At 43.1% G+C, this 24665-nt stretch overlaps 1 protein-coding gene across 1 annotated transcript in view; it reads right to left on the bottom strand.

Annotated features, from left to right (window-relative positions):
* Window positions 1–13242: 13242 nt before the first annotated feature.
* The window catches only part of CPS1 (carbamoyl-phosphate synthase 1), a 107621-nt gene continuing 96198 nt past the window's right edge, over window positions 13243–24665 (bottom strand). The window contains exons 35-39 of the mRNA XM_057412335.1: window positions 21641–21739; window positions 17158–17217; window positions 15548–15660; window positions 14873–15002; window positions 13243–13609 (exon numbers count right to left, since the gene is read on the bottom strand). Of these exons, the coding sequence (XP_057268318.1) occupies window positions 13511–13609; window positions 14873–15002; window positions 15548–15660; window positions 17158–17217; window positions 21641–21739 (501 nt within the window). The 3' untranslated portion in view covers window positions 13243–13510. The remainder of the gene's footprint in view (window positions 13610–14872; window positions 15003–15547; window positions 15661–17157; window positions 17218–21640; window positions 21740–24665) is intronic.

Here is a 24665-nt window from a genome sequence, read left to right as displayed (position 1 = left end):
ACCTACCCTGAGTAACTCTGTACCATCAGAATAGAGGCAGGCCCTTCCCAAGACATGTTTCAGGTAAGCAAGACGTGAAAGCTTCTTGCTCTGCACAAGATGTGCAATTTTTAGACAATGAAAATTAAGCCGGATGAATGCCACTGTGGAGCTCTACTCCCCAAGCTCCTGAAGGAAGGCATAAGAAAGGCCCTGTGAACTCAAGCCCTTGTATACAACCAGACAGAAAAGTGGGTCTGCAATTCCTGGCAGAACATCATTACTGTTAGAATTAGTATTGGAGTAGTACTCAAAAAATGCAAGTTTCAGCCCTTTATCTCTCCGGAGACAGAAGACTTCCCTTCTCCTCCCTTGCTGTCAACACTGGTGGGAACCACAAGACACAATACAGCATACTCTGCAGACAGACCTTCCACTTTTGCACTGAGTGTATACACCTTCGGAAGGGTTAGTCTCAATTTTTTTCCTGCTCTTAAATTTCAATCCTAAATTTAAGGTCTGACAAACCTCTCCTCTGCCATATGTCCCCTTCTCACATCATTATGGCCACCTGCAATTTTACATATAGCATATGGAGGGAGATGGAGTTGTATTTGTGCAAGTCTCATTCATTCAGTATGATTAGTCTTAGATCTTCCAGTGCAGATGTTAACACATATGGCCACTATCCTCACTGTGCTCATCGAACAAACAAGACCATCACGTTCCTAACTTCAAGCTTTAGAGTACTTACACACTGACAGACCTAACCCTAATTTCCCTGCTTGTTATTTTCCTTCTCTGTTCAGCCAGACAAATGAACACTGCACTCACTGCACTCCCTGAACTGAAGAGAGAAGCAGGAAGACTGTTCATTAGGAAATAAGCACTCAGCTGATTTGCACAAAATGCAGACAGGCAATTTTGCTGGATTTCTCTTTTTTTATGCTCTATTCTCTCAAAAAAAAAACCCTTCTCCAGCTGCCATATAACTACATAAGGTTGCATTTACTCATTATTTAAAAGATAGGCTATCAATGATTCAATACAGTGTTTCCTTTACTCTCAGAGTTAATGGTGAGCAGTATCCAGGTCTGCAGTAGGCTGGAGACTAGTTTTGGTAAGGTGACAGTGAGATGGTCAAGCTATTCTGCCTGCTTGTATTGTTCAAAGATCTGATGCTAAACCACTGGGCACAAAAGAAATTATTTCTATAAAGCTGTTTGAAATTGTCTTTAATTTATCAGTTTTCAAGATACTTCCTCTTCTCACAAACACTCTTAACACTACTCATACCAAGAGATTTGTAGGAGGGCTTTTCTGCTACGTTTGTAAAACCCAAACCATTTTCATGACTGCTTTTGGAAGTATAATGAGAACAGAAGTTTCTTTTCAAAATAACAGAGTAGTCACATACTATTTCTAAAATGTTGCCAAAAGGAGACAAAAAAGCCCTCACAACAGAGAGAGTATCCATCATCCATCTGAATGCTGCAGAAGTGTTCTGGTAAAAGTCTGCTGAGCATAATGACACTCTATCCAACTTCCCCAGCAGCTCAGCCAGCAATTGGATGCTGTTTATCCTGCCTTAGCACAGAGATGTCTGGGAGCATGGACCACATCTGTAGCTGGATGACTTCCTCATTGATGCTACTTGTTTCAGGGCAAAAGAGAGAGAACACCTACTTTGCCATTCATAAAGGCATTACATTCTCAAGATGGCTGGTAGCCATTCTTATGTCCTAAAATATGGGGATATATGTATTCTTGCTACTTTTGCCAGATGCAAACAATGAAAAGAGAGGGAGCTCAGGGAAAGAAGAAGAGAAGCCACAAATCTATTTGATCCTTTCATATCTGGGGAAATAATCCTCTGGGATCTCCACAGCCCTAAAGAAATTAATGGAAAGCTTCCCAAGAGTATTCAGGAGGCCAGAAGTCAGAAACTTCATCACTATCATGGATATTCACAGACGTGTTATTACAGCACTCCCACAGATTAGTGCATACCTGGTTTTTCCTCTTTATCAAGGAGGGAATGGAATAAAAGGCAAGGTTTGAATGGGATTAAGACTCCTAAAGTGGAAATTGGTACAAAGCATGATTTACAAAAGCATGCAATTAGGAAACTTCCCCTGACCTACATCCTTACATACCTCATTTCCTGACAAATTTGGTCCTAGGTGACCCTTGCTCTTAATGCTCCCTGCTTTCCACAGCCCTTTTCCCTGTTTTGGCTGTCAGAGCTGCCACACTACCAGGGCTAAGTGTGGCATGAAGTTGCTTCTTTGTGATGCATCATGCATCACTTACAGCTTGTACTCGAGCACCACATGGACACACTGGACAGATCAGCCTACAACAGGCTGGCACTGTTACCACTGAGGATGTGGCTTGCCTGCAGAACATTTACTACTGGATATTAGACCTAAAAAGTAAAGAAACCAGCATAATTCTTGGCAAATCTGGTTGGAGTTGCAGGTTTGGCAGCAAAGGGGGAAGGCAAGAAGAAAGCACAATAAAATAAAACTACAAATCAGTAAAACCTTTTTGCTTGTAAGCAGAGCACATTTTTGGTTGGGTGACTGAAAGGCAACAGAGAGCCAAAAACAATAAGCACAAAGGCATTTTCACAGAACCTCTTCTCAGATTAGCCTTAATTTCCCACTAGCTTGTCATTACTTTGATTATAGGACTGTTATTATTGGTGTATCACAGCCTGAGATGTAACGCTGCCAAGAGGGGAGTACATTGTAAACCCTAACCAAGCATCATTTCTAGGAAGAGCACTGCTACTACTGGCTGGAAGCACTCCAGCAAATGGCTCCAACCTGCCAGATGCCAGTTTGCTAAGCAGGCACTACGAAATGGGAATTGTGCTGTAACTCCACACAAAGAAAACCACAGTAGAGCTTGGTGGTGTTAGAATCGGAATCAAACCCCCCAAGTTTAAGTCTTAACTTTGCAAGGGGCTTGTTACATCAGAAGGCATGGGGAGGCTGTCTACCCTAAGAAGAACCAGGGATAGAGGAAGGGAACGCAGCCAGATCACTGGCCTGCTATCATAGCTTATAGCCTAAGATGTTCCAAGGAGATCCATGGATAAAGCACGTACATCTTCCTCTCAATTACCAACATCCACAAATCAGCACTAGCAATCTGCTTAGAACAAGCCACAAATGCCTTGACGATGCCAGCACTGTAACAATTTAGAGTAGCTGCTGCCAAGCTCACTACTCACTATCTGCCTATAAATCTTGACCTGACATATGCAAATGCTATGTTTTCCAGCTTTCTGGCCTATCTATGCTTTGTTTTGTAATCCCAAAACAATTGCAATGAAGGAATACTATCTCATCAAAATGCCTATCAGCACACTAGCTTATAAACACTCATAATAAGGATGGCTAATAAAATACAGTTTATTAGCCAACCCTGTACAGTATTTTTACAGCCTTCTCCACTCCTCATTGAGAAAAATAAATCCTTCACAGTTGTGTTGGAGCTGGCATTGCTGCCAACCTCCATTGGTCTCACCTGGAATGATGTGAGTAATTAAAGTCCCTATAGTAGCAGCAGGGCTGTTTATTGCCTGCCACAATCCCATCCTCTGCTCTTCTGACTGACTCAGAGAGGAACTGCCACAAATGTTGCTTCCAAAATAGATCAGCGATGAAACTTGCTTTTGTTGTGTTAAGTGATGGAAAAATTCAGACTCTCAGCTGCTTGACAGTCCTTATTTCCTGTCCCAGGAAGAATCTGGTGGCCCCTCAGAAGTCTGGTGGATCAAAATCCCTGATCAGGAGTGCAGAAGAGTTGCCTGTGAATCACTACAGTTAAAATGGCAACAAGCAAACAGCTGGAAGTGTGTGTGTGTGGGGGAAGCCTTCACCCCACAAAGTTCTCAGGCTGGAGTGATGGTAGATAAGAGATGATTTGTTTGGGGTTTAAGGGAGCTATAAACATTCTGCTTTTATTTATGCCATGACCTTGCTTGTTCTCAGCCACCAACTGGGCAAATGAATGACAAAATAGGAACACTGCAAAAAGCTTAAACCATTGATTCAAAAGAGAATGTTTTACTTAGTGAAAAAAACCTTCTCTAGCACAAGATGCTATTGTAGCAAAGCTTTTTTCTTCAAAGGCACTTGGTGAAGTCAATTATCATGATATATACAGTTACTTTCCATGAGATCAACATAAAACCAAATGCTTGGCAGTAAACATAAACCTCCCAAGTTTTCCCCCTTCTTCTGTCCTTCTATCTCTTTTTTATTACCACATTCAGAAGTATAAATTGGTAATTTATTGAAAAATTAATGGTAACATTTACCAAAGTGGCACTATTTGCTACCGGGGTTACTATGAGGAGAGTCTGGTTTTAGGAGCCTCTTTCTTTGTTTTTTAACACAACTGTAAACAAAAATGATCCAGAAAGTATTATTTAAATATTTTTCCTCTTTTCTTGTATTCTTTCTAAAAAAGAAACACTGAAATAAGCCCATGGAAAGAAATAAGATTTCTTTGTGTGAATACTTTCCCCTTTCAGGACCCACTGGGGCACGCCAGCACGGCAGCCTGCAGGAAGTACCACGGATGAAGAGATGTGTCCAGGGCACGTGGGAACCAGCCAGCAAAGAAACCTCAGCAGGTTTCCTCTGTGATCCTTACCCAGAGTAACAAAGATCTCTGCAACCCCAGGTATGAATTTAAACTCCTGACCTGCTCAAGGCAGCAGTCATCAGAGGGATTACCCCTCATTAGCACCCAGCTGCTAGGTTACACTTACTACCAGGTGTACATCCCCAGGAGCAGCAGATCAGTCCTTCAGAGGAGTCATTTGCCCAGAGCCAGGTTTGCAGAGAAGGTGAATTGCTGCTAGTGGCACAATTTACATGCCTGGAGAAAAAAATCTTCCCTCACCCTATAAAGCCACCCATGAGCATATAAGGAAACCACTGAGCAGCAGCTATGATCAGACAGACCTGATGAGCTGGTCATCCAGCTTCCCCAGGGAATAAGAGGAGGGAAACATAAATCACAGCATCCTAGAGGAGGAGTGCAAGGTTGTGATCCCCTCCAGCTGGGATCAAGGTGATGTGTGGTGCTATCAGTTATGAAATGCTGTAAGTACACATTCTCCCATGCAGCCTTTCAAGGGTCACTATAGAGCACAACCTCCTGGCCTTCCTGAGGCTTTTCCTTATGCAAGCACCTATAGACATATAGCTGCTGAACTGAGAAGTTGAGAGCATTCTTTGCTGCTATTAACACACTTTAATGAAATCCATTTCATTAATATTTTCACATACATAAAGTAATTCAGCTGGACTAGACACTGTTCACATCAATTCCCTGTGACTACGCTACCTACATGCTAATTCTCCCATTTCTGCAGCGCAAATTGCTCCTACCTTCTGCTGTATCCTGGAGCTGAATAGACAGTGATAACTTTCCATGAGAGATAATTAAATTAAATCCATTCAATTCCAGAAGTTAGCACAATTCAGAGGGAGTAAGTCTTTGTCCGCTAAACTCTCAAGGTTTGTAACAAAGGGCCTCATACTCTCTATAATTTGTATAATGACAAGTGTACAAAATTTGTATAGGATTTTTCCATAAAAGCAGCATCCTGAATTCAGAGAAAACATGTCCTTATTATAAATGTATCCTCTGAAGCACTCCAACCCCCTAAAAATACAGCCTAAGAGTGAAGTCACACTGTATTAAGCACTGTAGTATTCTATCTATACAGTTCTTACGCAAGCCCATTCACCAGATGCCTTACACAGTGCCCTCAAAGGATGCGGGCATCCTCTAAGTCATTCTCTCACCAGGGTAGAATTGAGGCTGGATTTGGATTAGGTTCTTCGCATAAGTGGATTTATACAGCTGCCCATTGCTAGGGGTTAATATCAGAGACATGTCCAAACACCTTCACCGTGCATGGCAGGGAAAGGCTGTGGGATTTGTGTTTCAGAGAGTGACCCACGAGAAGAGTCATGAGAAGATGAGACCTATTCTTCAGGTAAGCCCCAGGGGCACTGCTGCTGAGCACAGTCATTAACCTGCAGCTTTTGGAAGGTGTTTTGATGGCTTAGATTCATTTGGACATGAGGCTTGAGACCTTGGCCTGGCCACATAGTACCTGAGAACTAATGCAGGATAAAAGCAAGTTCCTTTTCCAAATACCTTCTGATGCAAATAGTTACTGTGCATGAAGGGAAAACAAACTCAAACCCTGAGCAGCGAAAGGAAGGTCGTGTAATAGGTGGAGACCAGGGCTTACACCTTGATCCCTTCGTGCTGGCTAGAAACACCCTTACAGGAGAGTATTGCTAAAGGGGGAATAATGTTGCAAGTCCAGTGGCCAGGGGTTCTGCTTGGGCAAATCCCAACCGGCAAGGAATGTCTATGGACAGAGAATGACATGTGGGCGGTCTCCAACAAAGCATACTGTAGCCCTTTAGGAAGTCTGTAGGACTTGCAAGTGCCACCCAGCGTCCAAATCAAGCTTAACAGAAGTCACAGCTCTAATGATTGGGAGGTCAGACTCAAGCCCTTTTTGTGAGAAAAGGGTCTTAAATCAGCATAACAGCAGCTAAAGACAACTGTCATTATTTATTGTAACATATGGGTAAATCTGTAATACATCCTCCCCTCGACACAGGATTAGTTCTCAGATTGGCACCAGAAAACCTTTTAAAAGAGAATTCACACACAGCCCTCTGTGTAACTAATGTGGAATTGGCTTTCTCACCCTCCTCTCCGACAAACATTCATGTTTGAACAGTGGGAGAACCCATTCTGTTTAGTTAATCCTGATCTGTTGAAGAAGATGTATTAAATCAACACCTGCCACTTTCTAGGAATTCCTTAGAGTGAAGAGCCTTTGCAATGGATTTTCTTTGGCAAGGAACATAACAGAAAAGGATTGTGGTAAATGAAGGAATTCTGCAGAAGAGCCACTCCCAGTTTAAAGCAGATAAAGAGCACCAGAGCTAGTGTGGAAGCAATTAATTCTAATCACTTATGAGACAATAAAATCTAATTATGGCTTCTTTGAAAACTAAAGCCCCAGCAATTACTGTTAATAGGCTTTTCCTGATGGCAGATAGTGAGCAGAATTTGTTGAGGCTGGTTTTCCTGCAGTTAATTTAAAAACATATCAGCTTTTACTTAAGGATGCCTAGGCTCACACTAATATACAGAACAGTGATATTGTGCCAAGTTTAGATCCCACAGGACAGAAATGCAATCTTCGAGGAACTCTTGGATATGCTTTTATATAATTGCCATTCTCCTCTCCACTGAGGTCTCAGATCTTTATTAACTGTTCAGAGGTACTTTCATCTCAGAACAGCTGGATGTCTCCAGCTTCATTTCAGGTATATTCATGCTAGTGAAAACAGAAATTGAAAGTGGTTGTTTTGTCATGCACTCATTTAGGTGCTGTAGTTGGAGTGTAACAGTGGTAGTAGCTCAGACCACAGCATAGCCAGGTGATTTGCTTTGTGCAGATGTTGCTTGTGGCCCACGTTCACTCTCTTTCTGTATCAGATGCTGCTGCAGTTTCAAACAGAAACATGCCTAGCAGCACATCTCATCCAGCCTGAACTGCATGAGGAGAGCAGGAGGATGGAGAAGGACTATCAGTTGAACTCTGGTATTTCTGATTTTGATGCTGCACCCATCTGTTTCTCTCCCAGCTAACTGCAGAGCATGACTTCCCTTGCACTTGGAATAGCTTCCAGCCCTTTCAAAGTATAACAGCCTCTGAGACTATCATATCTACCAGAAATGACTTAAAAGCATTTACTAACAAATGAAAGCCAGTAATCTGGGATTTGCCCAGCAACTTCAATGTCAATCCTTCTTCCCCTGTACTCTCTATCTGTGCCCAAGTGCTCTTAGGAGCCTGTATTTTCTCTGTGTGGTTTGCACAGTGTTCAGATGGTGAATGGCATTACTATACGTTACTGATGTCCATGATGACATGGGCATATACTTCCTTCTCACACTGTTACTTTTTTGCTTACCTCATGCCAACCATGTTTTGTTGTCTGTATCAAAACTGCATAGGAGGGATTCCCCACGAGGTAGTATTGCTGAGCATCATGTGCTTGGGTATTCAAATGAGATATAAATGGCACAGCATTGCCAAGGCCCTCATTTCAGGATCAACAGCTCAGGCCAAGTTGCAAACTAGATAAATACTGGTACCTTTATAGCTGTTGGAAGACCACTATGAAAGATTTCAATGCTTATTACTAAGAACTCAGACCTGCTGGCAGTAAGAACACACTATGTATTTGCTTCCAGCTGGCCACATCAACGCATTCAGAACTTGACTAAAGGCTCAGGTTTGACCCTCAAGGTCATATTTGACTTCTTCCCCTCCAGCATTCTGTCTCCCATGAATCCTGAAAGGCAGCAAACACTTCAACCCATGCCCCATGATGCTTAGTCAGAACATAACCCACTTTCCTAAGAGTTGTTCCAAGTGCTTCTGTCATGAGGGGATGGATTGTAATGCCTCTCAAAGACAGTGAATAGCAGAGGGCTTTTAAGCTATAATGAGGTCTCATTACTACAAGAGATCTTGAAGGGCAAGAGCTTGGCAGCATTTAGTAATGCTCAGGAAGTCAGGAAAAAGAACAAGATTGTCTAGAGCTGGAAGAGCAAAAGTTTTTCCTGCGAAGGCACCTGATTCTCTACAATGAGTATCTTGGGCAATCATTTATACCAGAGGCTAAAAGCACTGTAAAAATCAGCACAGCAACATTATGCTGGCTTTGCAGTAGTGTAAGCAACTCTGAAGACTGACAAAAAAACACATCCACAGAGCTGAAGAAACTCCATGTTATAGGAGAAAAAACTTGACCTTTAATAACAAGAAACTTTCCCTTGGAGAAAGAATTCTGCCAGAACTACAAACTCTTAGCACTTCTTGCAGCTCCCTGTGAAACAGAGGCACTTGCTACTCTTGGGTACTGTTTTTTTGGTGATCCAGAGCATTTATCCAAGATTATGGTAATCCCAAAGCACTAACATTGCTCCCTAGCAATTATTCCTTTTTTCCCCAAAGTACATTATCATTAAGCTTGAATATCATTCTTAACAAATGGTTTTGTCTCTCAGTTTCATCTATGACAAACTTCCTTGAGTTTCTCTCAGCTGTTATTATCAGTCTGCAGGGTTCAATATAACTTAATTATGAGGCTGGGTAAGAGTTTAGCCTACACCAAGTTAATGACAGAATATCATGTTCTCCATTTAATTAGGATATATTAAAAGGTTCATATTTAAATTCTCTTCAATGTAAGGGTGAAACAAATGTTACAGCATAACTAGATTATTCCCTAAAAAGTACATTAGGTTATGTTAGACACTGGGATGCAGAAGGAACTAAAAGCAGAAGCTTTGGGTACTATTTGGCAGTTGACAGTTGTAGAATAGCAGATTTCAATGTCCTGGCTATAGCAGTATCGTTCATGTGCTTCATACAGCATGGCAGCACCTCCTGTCTTTGTTGAGATGACAACAGCACTAATTCTGTCTGCTGAAAGGCTCCCAAGGTCCAGGGCTACTCTAACTACAATTTGGTGTTACAAACACTATAAACAGCAGGAGCCAGAGATGCTGTCTCCTTTTACCACCTCATCTTGGCTGTTGCATGAGCCCACCCTCTTGCTAGTGGTTGTTCACATCTGAGTGGGATACAGGCAGCAGGCATGCATCCAGCTGCTGGTATTGCACACACACTGTGGTTGTGGGGTTTAGTATAGTGCCAGCTTCCAACCCCTTCCCTGCTTTTATGGATCACAAGATACGGAGGTGCTAAGCTCCCAGCCAGACACCTAGATGCTTTTGATGCAAGCACAGAGAACCAAAGCACAAATAGGCTTTTAATCCTTGAGAGTGCAAAATACACTTGGTATGTGGGGGAAGGAGAAAAAGATGCCTTCCAGCCTGGTGGCAACATCCAGTCCAGGAAAACTCAGAGACCTGCAAGCCAAACAAGACTTATTTCTCTGCTCACTGCCAAGATCATGGTGTCTTTCCTACTTGACTACTTCCCAGGACTTTCAGAAACCTGATTTTCACTGTTTCAAGTGGCCTCAGAGTAAAGAGGTTTCTTAGAGCTCTTTACTATTTCTTTCCCCATTTATATAAAGCATAACCTTTCATCTCCCTGTTTTAATTCCTCTACCAGGCAGCAATAAATTGTCTTCACTCTCTTTCATTCTTTTCTTCTTGCCTTCAACATGCTGAACTACCACTGCTTTGCTACTAACCCTGCAGCTGCTGCCTGAGCCATCTCCATGTGATTTAAATGGTGCTAATGGCAGAAGAGTAAATCCAAGAAGGTGATCAACTGGGTAAAGGGCCTGGCCTCTGTTTCCTCCTGGGAAACAGAGTCTCCAGAGCCTCCCAGCCCTTGGCACACTTGGAGAGTTATGGCTCCAGGCTGACTACCAAGAAAAAGAAACCAGTCTCTCTTACTAAAACTCAGGTCCCTTCACATTTCACCATGGCTCTTGCCAACTTTTCTTGTGCTTATCTCAAAAGCTGTGCTCTGGACTGTCTCCCGCATCTTCATATGTCTCTTTATCAACAGTAAAAAAGAATAAAGTTACTTGACTGCTCATAGATTAGTGAATTTCTTGCTCTGAACAGCGCCCCCTTTCATCTGTCACTGTCACCCTCCCCAAGATTAATAAGAAACAGACATTTATAAAGAAGATCTGTTGAAAGCAATGCTGAGCTTTGTACAAAGGATATTAACTGCAACCTTTTTTTTCAGCTCTGCACTGATCCCAACAATAGATACCTCAAAATCTTTCCCTATAGTGTCCATACCTTCATTACACAAAAAAGGAAAGCTTACTGAGAAACAAAGTCAACCAGCTCTCAAATGTTTGCACACTGTAAACTGGAAGATGGTTTCTTGGCTCCTTTTGCCCATGGTAGGAGTTATGAGTTCCATCTTGCATCAGTCAGAGCAAAAAGAGCTTCTTGAACCGGGGAAGTGGATGAGACACCAAAGGGAGGTGGAGGAAAAGACAGCACAGGGGGTAGTGTAGATACAGATGGGTCTGATTAAGGGTGGAAGGACATTAGTGTCACCTGCTTCAGGAGAGTGGGGAAGTGACCAGTGTTTAGCACCAGAAACAAAACATTATCACTACATAATTACAGAGTACTCAGTACATATTCAGACCTGGTGTATTTTTCTACTAAATTCCACTCTAATTATGTGAGAGTCTGTGGACACCAAAGCAGCTGCAGTTTAAGTATCTGCAGCTGCTGCAATAAGTAACAACAGGAATGTGTAAAGCCAGACTGGATGTGGTTCTGGGCAACGTGAGCTAGTTGAAGGTGTTCCTACTCATTGCACAGGGTTGGAGTAGGTGAGCTTTGCGGGTCCCTTCCAACCCAAACCATTCTATGGTGCTATGTATACGCAGATACATATACACTGACACTGTCAGGTATAGGCAGGAGAATGTTTAAGAACTTGAATTAGAAGCAGTAAAGGCTTTCCCATTTTCCAAAACTGACAGCCCCTTCTTTAAAGTTCCCATCTCTCCGATGTTTCCTTGCCCCCTGCTCTATCACTTGGCTCCTCATTTACATTTCACTGTCCCTCCTGGGGAACCAGGGCTCCTCCTTTCCCTTGTGTACATGCAGCTGAAGAGGAAGAGTATTCATTTTGTCCTGCTGCTCTTTCCCCTTCGCTTCCTCACCTGAGGCACACAGCAGCTTTGCATTAAATGATGCATTCACTGTCAAACGCAAGAATAATGGTCTTTCATCAGGCCAGTGCTCATCAATACTTAAAAATGTATAAATAAATACTTAAAGAAATAAACAGGAGAATCCAGGCCATGCAGAATTCCATCTGAGCAGCTGTCACAATCCAAGGCATTTATTTCATTTTCAGCTCACAAGAGAAGTGACAAAATAGAAGAGGAAGAACAAGAGAATTCTGATGTGTTGCACTGTTGTTTTCTCCACTCCTAGAGATAAAGCAGGGTGGGGGGCTGTAAGATGACACCAGCTGTTAGTGGGATTTTTGCCACTGAAAATAACATGCAGGATGCACTTCCATGCTGCTTCTCCAACCACCATTAGACATGCATTTCACAACTGAACGGGTGAACACTGATGGCTTTGGGCTCCTCTGCCCAAAGCATGGGTTTTGGTTTGTTTTTTTTTGTTGTTGGGGTTTTGTGTGTTTGTTGTTTTGTTTTTTTCAGTAACACCTCTAACAGTGCAAAGCTCTGTGCATGGCAGGCAGGGCTGTGTTCACCACAAGAGTTAGTACTGAAGCAATGCCCATGACAAGAGCACTTGGGATATCAACCACATCAGAACTGAAGTCCACACCTGGTTCAAAATTTGGTCTTGGCACTTAGCACCTATTTTTCAGAGAGCCCCATGGTACCCAAAGGCATCATAGCCTCTGCTCACTCAGGATTCAGCTGGACAGGATGCTGGGACATCGAGTCTAGCTCATGCTTTGCCAAGAAAGGTTGGACCAGATGATCCTTAGGGTCCCCTCTAACCTGGTATTCTATGATGCTTTCAGAGCTGATAGCTTCAGAAAAAGCACTGCTGGGTGGTACCCAGCTCCCATGTCATGACAAAATGGTGGACAGCCACACACAGAAGTCTGGGGGGAGTTCTCCACTTCTGGAGCCTGATACAAAGCTGAAACAGCCTTTATGATACAGAGAGAGCTACCTGAATTCAGAAACAGAATTAATAATGGTAACGACAGCCTGAAGGATTGAGCAGAACTTGGAAGCAATTCCAAGACACACACATAACAGCCTTCTTCTCTATCAAATCTATAGGCTGAAGATGATGATTCTTGGCCACGGTTACAAACCAAGCAAAACATAGCTGCATAAAGTCTGTCAGCTGTTGTAGGGAGTCATGGGGAATTCCTGTTCCCCTGCCTTTAAAGAGCTCCTATCATATATCATTGTGGCAGGTATCCATGGTACCACTGGGTGGATCAAACAGCAGACTGTTACATAAAGTCGTAACATCCTCAATAATCAGCAATGGAAAGGGAAAAATACGTGTCTTTCTATGGGAGTTTGGGGCCAGGCTCTAGTAGTCCAGCATGAGAATAGCTGGGAGTTCAGGCCCAAGGAAGGCATTTCTAAGGAGGAGCAGTCTTGGTTATGAAAAGAAGGAACCAAGCCCATGTAGTATCATTTATATCTCCTTTCATCTCCTCTCCTATGGTGGTGACTGGACCTAGTAAGTAACTAATACCTGATCCTCTGTGGAAATGGGAAGAAGACGATGGAGCGGCTGCGTAGAGGATGGCTTTCCACTGAGCCATCTGAAGTATTGGCTAGGAATTACTTTATGTGAGGTGGAAATACAATCAGCACAGATGGTATAAAATACATGGTTATGTATTATGTATTATCAGTTACATGACTGATGTGAGAACCCCTCTGTTTTGTGGTGCCAGAAGCAGTAAGATTGAAGGTTGGAGGTAGTTCTTCTATGCAGTACTTCCATTTTCAAACTGTCTGTAGTGGAAGAGACTCCTGGAGTCCAATTTCCCAGAGTATTTGATAGCTTCAGCAAAAAGCTTTGTCACCTGTCAATATAAAGCAGAGGAGGACTGAGCATTGCAAAGCCTTCTGCAGAAGGGTGAGTAACAGAGCAGGGTCCACACTTCTACACTGTCACCCTGAAACTACCCTGTGAAGGTTCAGTCCTTGAGTCCCTCCAAATCAATATCAGGTTCAAGGTGATTGTTCATGGCTGTTTCCTCCAGCCCTCTGGAGCCTGCTTGTCCTGCTGGAGAAATGTAGAGGTGCTGGGCTGCTTTGGGAAGACAGCTCTGTCCCATGAGAGCTGTTGTTTCCTCCTACAGCCCAAGCCTTAAAGAGAAAACAGGGTTGTTTTCCTCTCTCAAGCTCAGGGAATTAAAACTCCGCCATCAAAAGGGTTCAATGAAATGCATCAAGCAGGTGTGGTAATCAATTCTGGATGGGGACCCCTGCTTTGGTTGTCAGTGTGTGTTTCACTGGTAGGCAAAGGATGGGTCTTCGATTTCCATTCCTGCTAATGATGTTTGGCATTATCCTGCCTATGAATTTGCAGCTTGGCATTCTCTATGCTCTCCACTCACTCCAATCACAGCAGAAGATTTCGCACAGCTGGACACCAGTTCAAGTCACTGGGTTCCATGTCAGTGCCCACTGAAATCAATGGGAATTTGGCTGTTGTGCTTAATGAGAGCCAGATGAGGCTCTTGTGACAGTCAAAGCCATTTGCAAAGGAAGTCAAGGCACTGCTGGCAGCAGGAGTCCCACTTTGCATTACTAAATATCTCTTCCCCTATCAGTATGTGAAAGGGGTTTATCAGGATCGACAAACACATAATGACTGGCAACTGGGGACTACAACAGCACAGGCAGCAATTCCACTTGGATGGCATTTTGGAACTGGATTGTCCCAAGGCTCATTCAAGAAAGCCTTGCTACATCCTGCTGTAAGGCTTAAGAACCATCCTGGGAAAAACATCCCACAAAAGAACTGTTCCCATGCATAATTTAAACATGTTACAGGCAATCCTGTGCAAGAAGGTTGCTCAGAAGTCAAAATGATACAGGAACAATTACAGCTGCACTACAGGACTCAAGATTGTCTCCATTTTGTGCCACTGTTTAACTTTGAGCAATGTTATTTTGTATAGGAGCAAAAAGAATACACATTCAAACCATTGTGTTGCCATGGTTTGCATGCACGCTGCTATTTGTCAGAGATAATGAGGGTCCCAACACACTGAAATCTGAGGTCACAAGTGCTTGAAAGCTCTTACAGCTAAAAGGAGAAAGAGCAACATGGGAAGTACCTGGAAATTAGTGAGCAGAGGAATCCCGCTGTCGATAGCCATCCTCCGGATCACATAATTATCATGGACAAACTTGGTGTTGCTGTTAGGCAGGTTAATGACCAGATCTATTTTCCTATCCCTTACCAGCCTGAAGAGACAATGCACAAGAAAGCATCACAGTGTGTCTTGTGTAATGGAAACCTATGATGAATAAGACAGCCATGGAGGTAAACAACACTGAAAATGTTCCTTTGAGCTTAGTCTCGAGGAAGGTTGAGGAGTTAAAGGCACTAAGTTGTGGCTCAGGAGTTCAGGCTTTATTTCTGTTCTATTTAGGTGATACAAAGCAATATTCAGCCTGCAAGAAGCTCAGCACAATTTTGTTAAAGGCATGAATGACTGTCATTAGAGACTAAAATATACAGATGTCATGTATCCTTGTGTGAAAATGTAACACGGAGCAATACATCCAAGCCCTGTTAAACAGGGTTGTTCAATAAGATGTTCATTAACTAAGCTGAAAACTCCCTGCTGTGGCAATTCCAGACAGAATCAGATAAAGCAAGACTTTTAGATTCACTCCGAAGTTCCGTTAGATCACTATCATTGATCTTCATAGAGCCAGCAATTTGCCCCTTCTATTTGCGGTCCTGGATGTTAACACAAGTTTGACAAGGTGGGTATTACTCTTACCTCCTGACCGGAGGGAGGCTTGGACTCTGGCTTTCTTGTGATGGCCATGCCACAGGAATTGCTGGGATACCATTAGCATTGAGCCACTCTGAGGTTGCTTCTGTGGCATAAAGCTGTTAAGGGAAAAAAGGTTACTTATTGTGTGCTTTATAATACCCAAACTGTTCATTTACTGCATGTGGGTCTGATCCAATACACAGCCTGCTTGTCAGAGCTGATTTTGGAGGGCATTTTTCATCACAAGGGTGTCTCTCCACACAGGGACACACACAGAGAACAGCATGACTTTCCCATCTCTCTGTTGTCTGTGATTTGCCAATGGATGATAGTCAATGAATGGTTGTAACACATTCAGAAGCAGTTAAGTGGCTTAGTAAAACCTAAATCCCTCTGACATTCAATAGGGCTTAAGTTCAGCCTCTTGTAATTTTGCTCTTTTTTGGCCTAGGCACCAAGCTTTGAAAGGGAGAGCTGTAAATCCATAAATCCAGTAGCTACACTAATGCCACTGAGGAAAATAGCACTCAAATACTCTCACCAATCTTCTGTGGCTGCGTTGTCAGTTATGTTTCAGTAGGGATATGGATGCAAAATTATGCAGAAGAGTTACAAGAGGGATGTAAACACCACCAAAAGCTGTCTGCAGCTTGGGAGTAGTACTGAAGATGAAGCACTGGAAAGACCTTCTCCACATAAAAGGCTTCCCCTTCCTCTCCCCCTACCATATGTGGCATCCTGTTGGCATTTTTGTATCTTGTAGAGCTTAGAGGAGTTTTATGCTGGTTTTGGCCTGGATAGAGTTCATTTTCTTTATAGCAGCTGGTATGGGGCTATGTTTTGGATCTGTGCTGGAAACAGTGTTGATAACACAGGGATGGTTTTGGTACACCTGAGCAATGCTTACATAGAGCCAAGGTGTTTTCTGCTCCTCACACCACCCTACCAGTCAGCAGGCTGGGGGTGCACAAGGAGTTGGAAGGGGACACAGCCAGGACAGCTGACCCCAACTGACCAAAGGAATATCCCAGACCATGTGGCATCATGCTCAGCACATAGAGCTGGAGCAGTAAGAAGGGGGGACATTCAGATTGATGGCGTTTGTCTTCCCAAGTCACCGTTATGGGTGATGGAGCCGTGCTCTCATGGGGATGGCTGAACACCTGCCTGTGATGCGAACTGGTGAATGAATTCCTTGGTTTGCTTTGCTTGTGTGGGAAGCTTTTGCTTTACCTACTTCATCTCCATCCATGAGTTTTCTCACTTTTACCCTTCCAGTTCTCTCCCCATCCCACTGGGGGCAGTGAGTGGCTGTGTGGGGCTGAGCTGCTGGCTGGGCTTAAACCACAAGTTTATAAAACAAAATCCTGGCTGTAGGCTGACAGCAGAGCCAGGGTTGTTCTTTCCCTCATGACAGTCCCCTATGTTCAACTAAACAATCACGAAAACTTCTGGTTTACGGATCACTTGGCTAAAAAACCTCTTATACTTCAAAAAACCATCTTTTTTTCCTCTACCTCCAAATAAATTTCAGTGTTCTCCATTTCTGTAGCAGGCTGAGGTCATCTGAGATTTTGAAAACACTCTAGCTTTAAATAACTGAAAGAACCTACCTTAAAGCCTTCCTTATGCAGCAGCTCTGCTACACTGAGGAATCTGGGGCGGAAGGACTTCTGGAAAAAGGAAATATGTAATTCATAATACATACCCACACCTAACAGCATTTGGAAGTAAAGATAAGAGGACCTCATGTAGGCATCTGCACTTGAACAAGCCATTTTGGAGCTACAGGTGGGTGAAAATTTGAACCCAGCATAACATTCTTCAGGATGCTGGAGGTGCAGCAACGCAAAGATCGGATGCAACACATGCACTTCTCAACGCCAAGGCAGGGCAAACCTTGCTTTTACCCTTAGCCTAGCATGGCCATTTGCAAGTAAGATTACTGCAAGCTCCCTTGTCACTGCTGGAGCTATTCATAGCTTAACCTTTATGGGTAAGAGCTCAATATTTTGATATTCTGAAGGGTGAATGATTTCCTACGAAGAAAAGGAAACAAAAAGGGTTTTCTGAGCACTCTGCAAAGAGCCTTATTCTGAAAGCCACCTCATTCTGTACACTAACTGGAAAATATAAATACACAATGTGAGAGGGTTGGCAGCTTCCCAGTCAGAGAGAATGGTTCTGCCTTCTGGTCAGGGTCAGGCTTTCACAACACTATTATAAACTTCTATCAAACATGTACTGAACACTTGTGACACATAAAACAGCCTCTCCATGGAAAGAAATTACAGCTGTCAGCCTGCATCCGAGCTGCCTCAGATTTACAAGCTCCCTGAAAGAACCTGTGTAAGAAACCATTAGTTACTAAAGGTGAAAAGTACAAGCAGATTTATGTAGTAGGAGATATTTATTGTAGGCGAATTGTACCCTTTTCCTTTATCAGAAACATTCTATCTCATATAACCTCTCTCCAGCATGCCTTGCTATTTGTGAAGGGTTACATCTTCAGTTAATTCAATACCACTACACCAGTTCTCACTGAGATTCAACTCAAAATGAAGCCCACTCATCTCCTGTGATAATCTTGAATCCTGTATTCAAATGCAGCATGGAGCCTGCAGAAACTCTGCTGTGTAAGGAACCAAGGCAGAAGGTTACCTTGAAACAACAGACTGGGAGTGCTGAGATTTAAAAATAAAATACTCCATCAATGCTTTCTGCATCTCGTGGTCACCAGCACAGATGTAAGACAGACGCATTCCATCCCAGAGATATCACTGAATAGCCCAATCAGGGAAGAAAATAAAATGAGCTTTTCAACTCCTCTTGCATAAAATATAAATTGCTTAATGGCAGGCTCAGGGTTTCAGCATCATGGATTTCTTCAGATTGTGAAAAGAGGTCAGACCATCAACTTGTATAAACTGGCAGATTCATCTGTCTAATGAGAAAGCCATTCTCCGTTTACCATGGGAGAGTCTCAGGCCTTTAAAATCCAGTGGAACCTTGACCCATGCAATGTCAGAGTGCTCACAAGGGAAGGACACCCCAGTGCGCTCATGGTCCTGGCCGGCTGCCCAACCTGCCTTGTGCTGTCCCACAGACCTCAGTGAGTGCTCGCCTGTTTGACCCTGAGGAGGATTGCTTTGTTAGCAACATAATCCTAGTAGGATTACCACTGGAACTGCAACCTGTAAGCACATCAATGTGGGAGCCCCTCAGTAAGGCTGGATTCATTATTGCAACCTGTTTGGAGTGCAGATCACAGCACAGTCATTGGACCCTTGATTTGCAAACTACCCCAGAGTGAAATATTTGCAAGGAAATCAAGATCTCCCTCTCTACTATGGTTAACTACATCTATTTGATGCCTTCAAGAAGGAAGCCTCCTCTCACCTCAACGTAATCAAGGTGCAGGATACCAAACAACACAAATACGTTGAGTCTAAACACCTTTAAGGGAAACAGAGTTCAAGACCATTTCATAGAATCATAGAATAGTTAGGGTTGGAAAGGACCTTAAGACCATCTAGTTCCAACCCCCCTGCCGTGGGCAGGGACACCTCCCACTAAACCATGTCACCCATTTGGCTTCTTATTTCTCTGCCTGCAAATGTTAGAAGTCCAGTCTGAAAATCAGAGCAAGCTGCTAGTCATGGAGCAATGAAACCTCCAAAAGCAGGATATGTTTGGAATTCACCATCCACTGCAGATGGAACATCGCACCTTCCTCAAGGACAACCAAGTGGTCTGATGTATGTGGTCCTGATAAGAATCAGCCGCAAGTGAAGCAGAACAGCTTGCAGAAACCATCCTGCAGTTAGAAAGCCAAGGACCTCTGCCTGGGGAGACACCTCCACCCTGTCACCCCCTCACAGCAATGACATTTAAATACTGATTGTGGAGAGGGGTGACCTGGCATCTGTCCTTCTAAGACTGTATTTCCCCTCTGAGGATACACTGACAGCTTTGCCTCTTTGAGGTAAATGACCCCATGTTTGTGATTAAAATGAGAACAAGGCTGCCGGTGTTCACAACCCACCTTATGCCCCATTCCTTGCTTCTGCAGTGAGAGGCTCCCCTTTTCTCCAGCCCTTAATATTCAAGGAAGACCACTCATAGGCTACACTTCAGGTCTAGGTCAGGATTTCAACCTTCCCTTCTTACAAGGCTTTGCTTCCCCTCTGTTTCAAAACAAACCATTGAAAAGGAGGTAGGTGACAAACTCCAGAGCTGTGAGGGAGCAATCCGTGGTTCTCAGCATTAACTTTACAGTTCTTGTTTTGGAGTTTAATTATGTAAGAAATATGCTGAGATGAAGAGAGACCTTTATGTGATTGATCTGTTGTTTCCAAGGTTTTTTTTTCAAGAAAATGAACTGTAAACCACTCATTAAAGAGGACAAAATCTTGTTCCTTTTAAAAGGTTTGGGAGGTTGAGCTTTTGGGGTTGTTTTACCTTTTCCTTCCCCTTCTTATTTTTGTTAAGACCTTTGTACAAAAAATATTTGGCTCAGTTTAGCAGATACTGACACAGAACCTACATAAATGCTTTCTATAGCTAAAATTACTCTCTGCTGCCTGCTCACTTTTAGCTGCTATCAGGAAAATAAGCTTAAATTTTAAACACTGAGCTCTATCCTTTTATTTTCTTCTCCTGGCTTTTATTTTCCCCTTTTTCAAATTCTGGTTTAAAATGTGCAGTGATTAGATATACAGCAGACATACAGCAACAACTGCCCAGAGTTTCATACTGAACTTTTACACTTTATCTAGGCAGCAAGCAAAGACTTTTCTGCTAACCTGAGGTATCTTAGAGCAACAGCTTCAATCTGCAGATGTGTGTACACACGTGTATATTTAAGGACAAAGCAGTAATCTGTCTTAGCAGAAGTCATGTTCCATTCTGGTCACTTTTCATGCACTTCCTTCACATCCTCTGCTGGCACAGGCAGCCCAACACATTTTTCACACCCCAGTTGTCTGACAGGAAAATTCATCTATTCTTTTTGTTTTATTGGCTTTATGCAATCCTGTAGGACATAAGCTTCTTACAAGCAGTAATACCTAACCCCCTAAAGTCCAAGCTCTACTCTGGTATGGAATCATTGGACCTGCAGAACATGTGTCTGAGAGGAAGTCTCAAAGAGGCAAGATACAGAAACCAGAAACACTACTTCACAAATGTAGCATTGGTCCTTCTTTTCTGAGCTACTGACTCCTAGCTGACAGGAGCTGCATGGTAGGGAACAATATTGGCCATGCACCATCACCAAACAGGGAAAGGAATAGTGGCAGCCATGCCTCTAGGCAGCCAGGAAAGCAGGCTGCAGGGTGAAGACTGCTGTCCTTTAATCCCTTGCCCTACTGCACTCAAATATATTCCCACCATGACTCCAGCAAGGAGAGGATCATGACAGCATCGTACCTGGTGGAGGTCTTATTGCCTGACAGTGTTATAACTATAGTATATATATATAAACACCAAAAACTATCCCATAACACCCTAAAAACATAAAATCACAGAATGGTTTGGGTTGGAAAGGACCTTAAGATCATCCAGTTCCAGCCCCCCTGCCATGGACAGAAGAGGTACATTCCCCTAAACCAGGTTGCTCCAAGTCCTGTCCAACCTGGCCTTGAACACTGCCAGGGATGGAGCATTCACACCTTCCTTGGGCAACCTGTTTTGAGGGCATGATGGCAATATCATGTTTTCTATAGTCAGATGAGGCTACAGGTCTGCCTGGAATGAAATGGAAAGCTCAGCAGGTCTAGCTTTGCAGTATGGAAACTGCCTCACCATTCTGGGGGGATGGAGGAGGACTGGTTTCAAAAAGGCAAGAGACAATGTGCATATGAAGGGAGTTTATATATTAGGATTGGAAAGTAGCATCCTCAGGGTGCCCATCTGGGAGAAAGCAAGGAAGGGGCTCTGAGTTCTAGCTAGGACATTACTCTGAACTCAAGAGTATCTTCTTCAAGATGGATTGCCGAGAAACACATTTAAGCCATACACTTGAATGAAAACAAGGCAACAGTTACTGAGTTTCTCTGTGTCAGTCCTTCCTCAGATTTGATTTTCAGGACTCACCTGGATTCCAATCAAAATTCCTTCCTTAGGGAATGTAAACCCAGCGGCAAGCATAGCCTTCTGGAAGGCAGAATACACATCCTCCCCAAAGCATGCGACCTGGCAAAGAAACAAAGAAGGCAGCATGAGGGGAAAAACCCAAACCAACCCCATTGCTTTAAAAAGAAACAGGATGAATTCTTTAAATAGGCTCTTTTGACTGCTCCATGTAAAATCAGACAGCTTTTGTATGGAGCCTGCATGTGGGGGGGGGGGAGGGGGCAGGAATCAGAAAATTGCTGCAGACAAATCGCATCATTTTAATGAAGCAATAATGGAGGAATCAGCAACGCTTTAGTTTCAAACAGCACACCAAGGAGTAACAACAATTGATTCTGCTGAGTTATGGGAATGCTGTACACAGCTTCGATCTTTGGGAGCACACTGCAAATTGTTGAACATTACATAATGCTAAAACAGCAGTGAGTGTTCTGCAGGCAGGCACGGTGGTGCACTGTGTGCACACTGCAAATGGGGCTAAGACGGCACTGGTGCTGCCAGGTACTTCTGGACTTTGTTGTGAGTAAACCACGTTATAAAAAGATACCTTTTCCATTTGAAGTCCACAGATGTATGAAATTCAAGTAAAAATCACAGAATGGTTTGTTTTGGAAGGGACCTTAACACTCATCCAGCTCCAATCCCTGCCACGGGCAGGGACACCTTCCACTAGAGCAGCTTGCTCCAAGCCCCTGTGTCCAACCTGGCCTTGAACACTGCCAGGGATGGGGCAGCCACAGCTTCTCTGGGCACCCTGTGCCAGCGCCTCAGCACCCTCACAGGGAAGAGCTTCTGCCTAAAAGCTCATCTCAATCTCTGACAGGTAAAAGCCATTCCCCCTTGTCCTGTTACTACATGCTCTTGTAAAAAGTCCTTCTGCAGTGTCCTTGTAGGCCCCCTTTAGGCACTGGAAGAAAAGAACAAAGCAATCATGCTAAATCATAGTAATTTATTTTATATAAACTAAAACCTGATAAAGAAATCAATACAAATAATTTAGCAGTTCACCATCATTCAGAACTGCCTGTGGAGCTCAGTTGCTCACAGGTGGTAATGATCTTCTGAAGGAACTGAAGTGTGTTCCTTTCTAAACTTTGGGATTCTGATGACAAAGAGGAATGCACAAATGTTTGTGAAAATTAAAAATGACAAAAAGAAAACAAAATGAAAAGCCAACCAAACCAATCCTCACTTTTTCTGACCAGTTACACATGTCTTGAAAACCAGAAGCAGAAACTGCCACAGATTTTTCCCTTTGAAATAACAAATCTACACACAGAGATCGGATAAAGGGGCTTATGAAGAATTGCTGTCCCATTTTCCTCTTATGGTCCTTCCCATCACAAAGTGAGCACTCACATTCATGGGCTATTACCATGGTGAGCAGAAACCAGTATTTCATGGTATGAGAACAATAATTGATGATTTGCCAGATTTTGTGCATTAATAAAAGAGCAATGAAACAAACAAACATCCCACTAGGGAATCACAGGCTGATTTGGGTTGGAAGGGACCTTAAAGCTCATCTAGTTCAAACCCATTGCCATGGGCAGGGACACCTTCCCCTAGAGCAGGTTATTCAAATAATGACAACTAGTATGTCAGCTTTTCTCTAAACACTCATCCTTGAGTATTCAGGCTGTTCTGCAGTGTATCTGGCTGAGGGACTACATATGTCCTGGACTGCAGGGCAGTAGACAGCCTTGTAAGGCTTGGAGCAGGGGTTTCCAGTCTGCCAGGAGAGGTTTATCATGGTGTGGTCAAAACAGTCATAATACACCAAGGGACCCCAAGCACTGTGTCTTCTACTGTTGTGGGAACCATGACTTCCAGCAAAATACATCTCTGCTAGACAAATGTGACAAATCCAAGCCGTGTGTGTGTGAAGAAAGTCTTTGAGGAATAATTGAGCACTTTACCCAAAGCAAGCTATTATCCTTACTTTACTCATAAGAAAGACTTTCATAACTGTCACATTTTATGGCATTTGTGAATATGGATCTTTCCAACTCGTAAAAGTTAATAATCCCTTCTTTATGACCAAGGTAATCGCTAACTCCATATAAAGCTCAGAAAAATAATTCTTGCCCTTAGTTACATTTTTTTCTTTTTCTCTTTTTTTTTGGGGGGGAGGGATGCCTCTGTAGTCAATTTTGTTCTGAAAATAAGGAAGTCATGAAGTCACTTGGCTTTTATCTGCCTATTAACTACATTGAAATCTTCTGCAGTACTGATTTCCTACACATTCTGAAGAGTAAAATAAAGTAATTCTAGAGAGATGTAGAAAACCTATGGCTGTTCTTACCTTGTATCTGGGTATAGTGCTTTTTTATACTAAAATGATAAGGCTTTCCTAATGAAAGCAACTCATGTAGACATACCCAAGCTCACATCAAATGGAGCAGCCCAGGCTCTGCCACCTGCCTAGCTGTGTTAGAGCACAGTTAAGCCTAATCTAATTGCCTCAGCATTTAATCACTTCCCAAGTTGGCTTTCTAACCCAGAACAAGTTTCTTGCTACTTCAACTCTTCTTTACAAGTAACAGAACAAGCAAGTCTAAAGATAGCTTGGGTCTATCTACAGAAACTATTGACAGCTCACAATAACTCATAAACAAACCTCTTTGTTCTACATGAGTTAATATCTCTTCAACTGACACAGATGGAAACCTGTACCCCTTGAGGGGTGAGAACTCCCATCAGTGCTGAGCCAACACAGGAAGAGGAGCAGCTTTGTGCCTTCACAGTGTGCCAAGTGTACACTGAAGACACATGTCAGATGCAACTCTCAGCCCTGCTATAGAAAGAGTGGGTAAACTAGCCCAGTCTCCCCCTCATCCTACTGACAGCCAGTACTGCAGCCATCACATTTTATTCACTCTTCCTTGCCTTTTGCACCTAGGGACATGCCTTGATGGTTACAAGGCAACAAGAAAAAATATCACCACACATATATGTTGCCTTTAAGTAACCAGCACGTTCCAAG

This window comes from Pezoporus wallicus, unplaced genomic scaffold, assembly GCF_028554395.1.
Source record: "Pezoporus wallicus isolate ANWC-B61680 ecotype Strahan unplaced genomic scaffold, APGP_CSIRO_Pwel_v1 contig_6566, whole genome shotgun sequence".
In the NCBI taxonomy this organism is placed as follows: domain Eukaryota; kingdom Metazoa; phylum Chordata; class Aves; order Psittaciformes; family Psittacidae; genus Pezoporus; species Pezoporus wallicus.
Note: the sequence above shows the minus strand (reverse complement) of the source record. Positions and strands in the feature narration are given on the sequence as shown.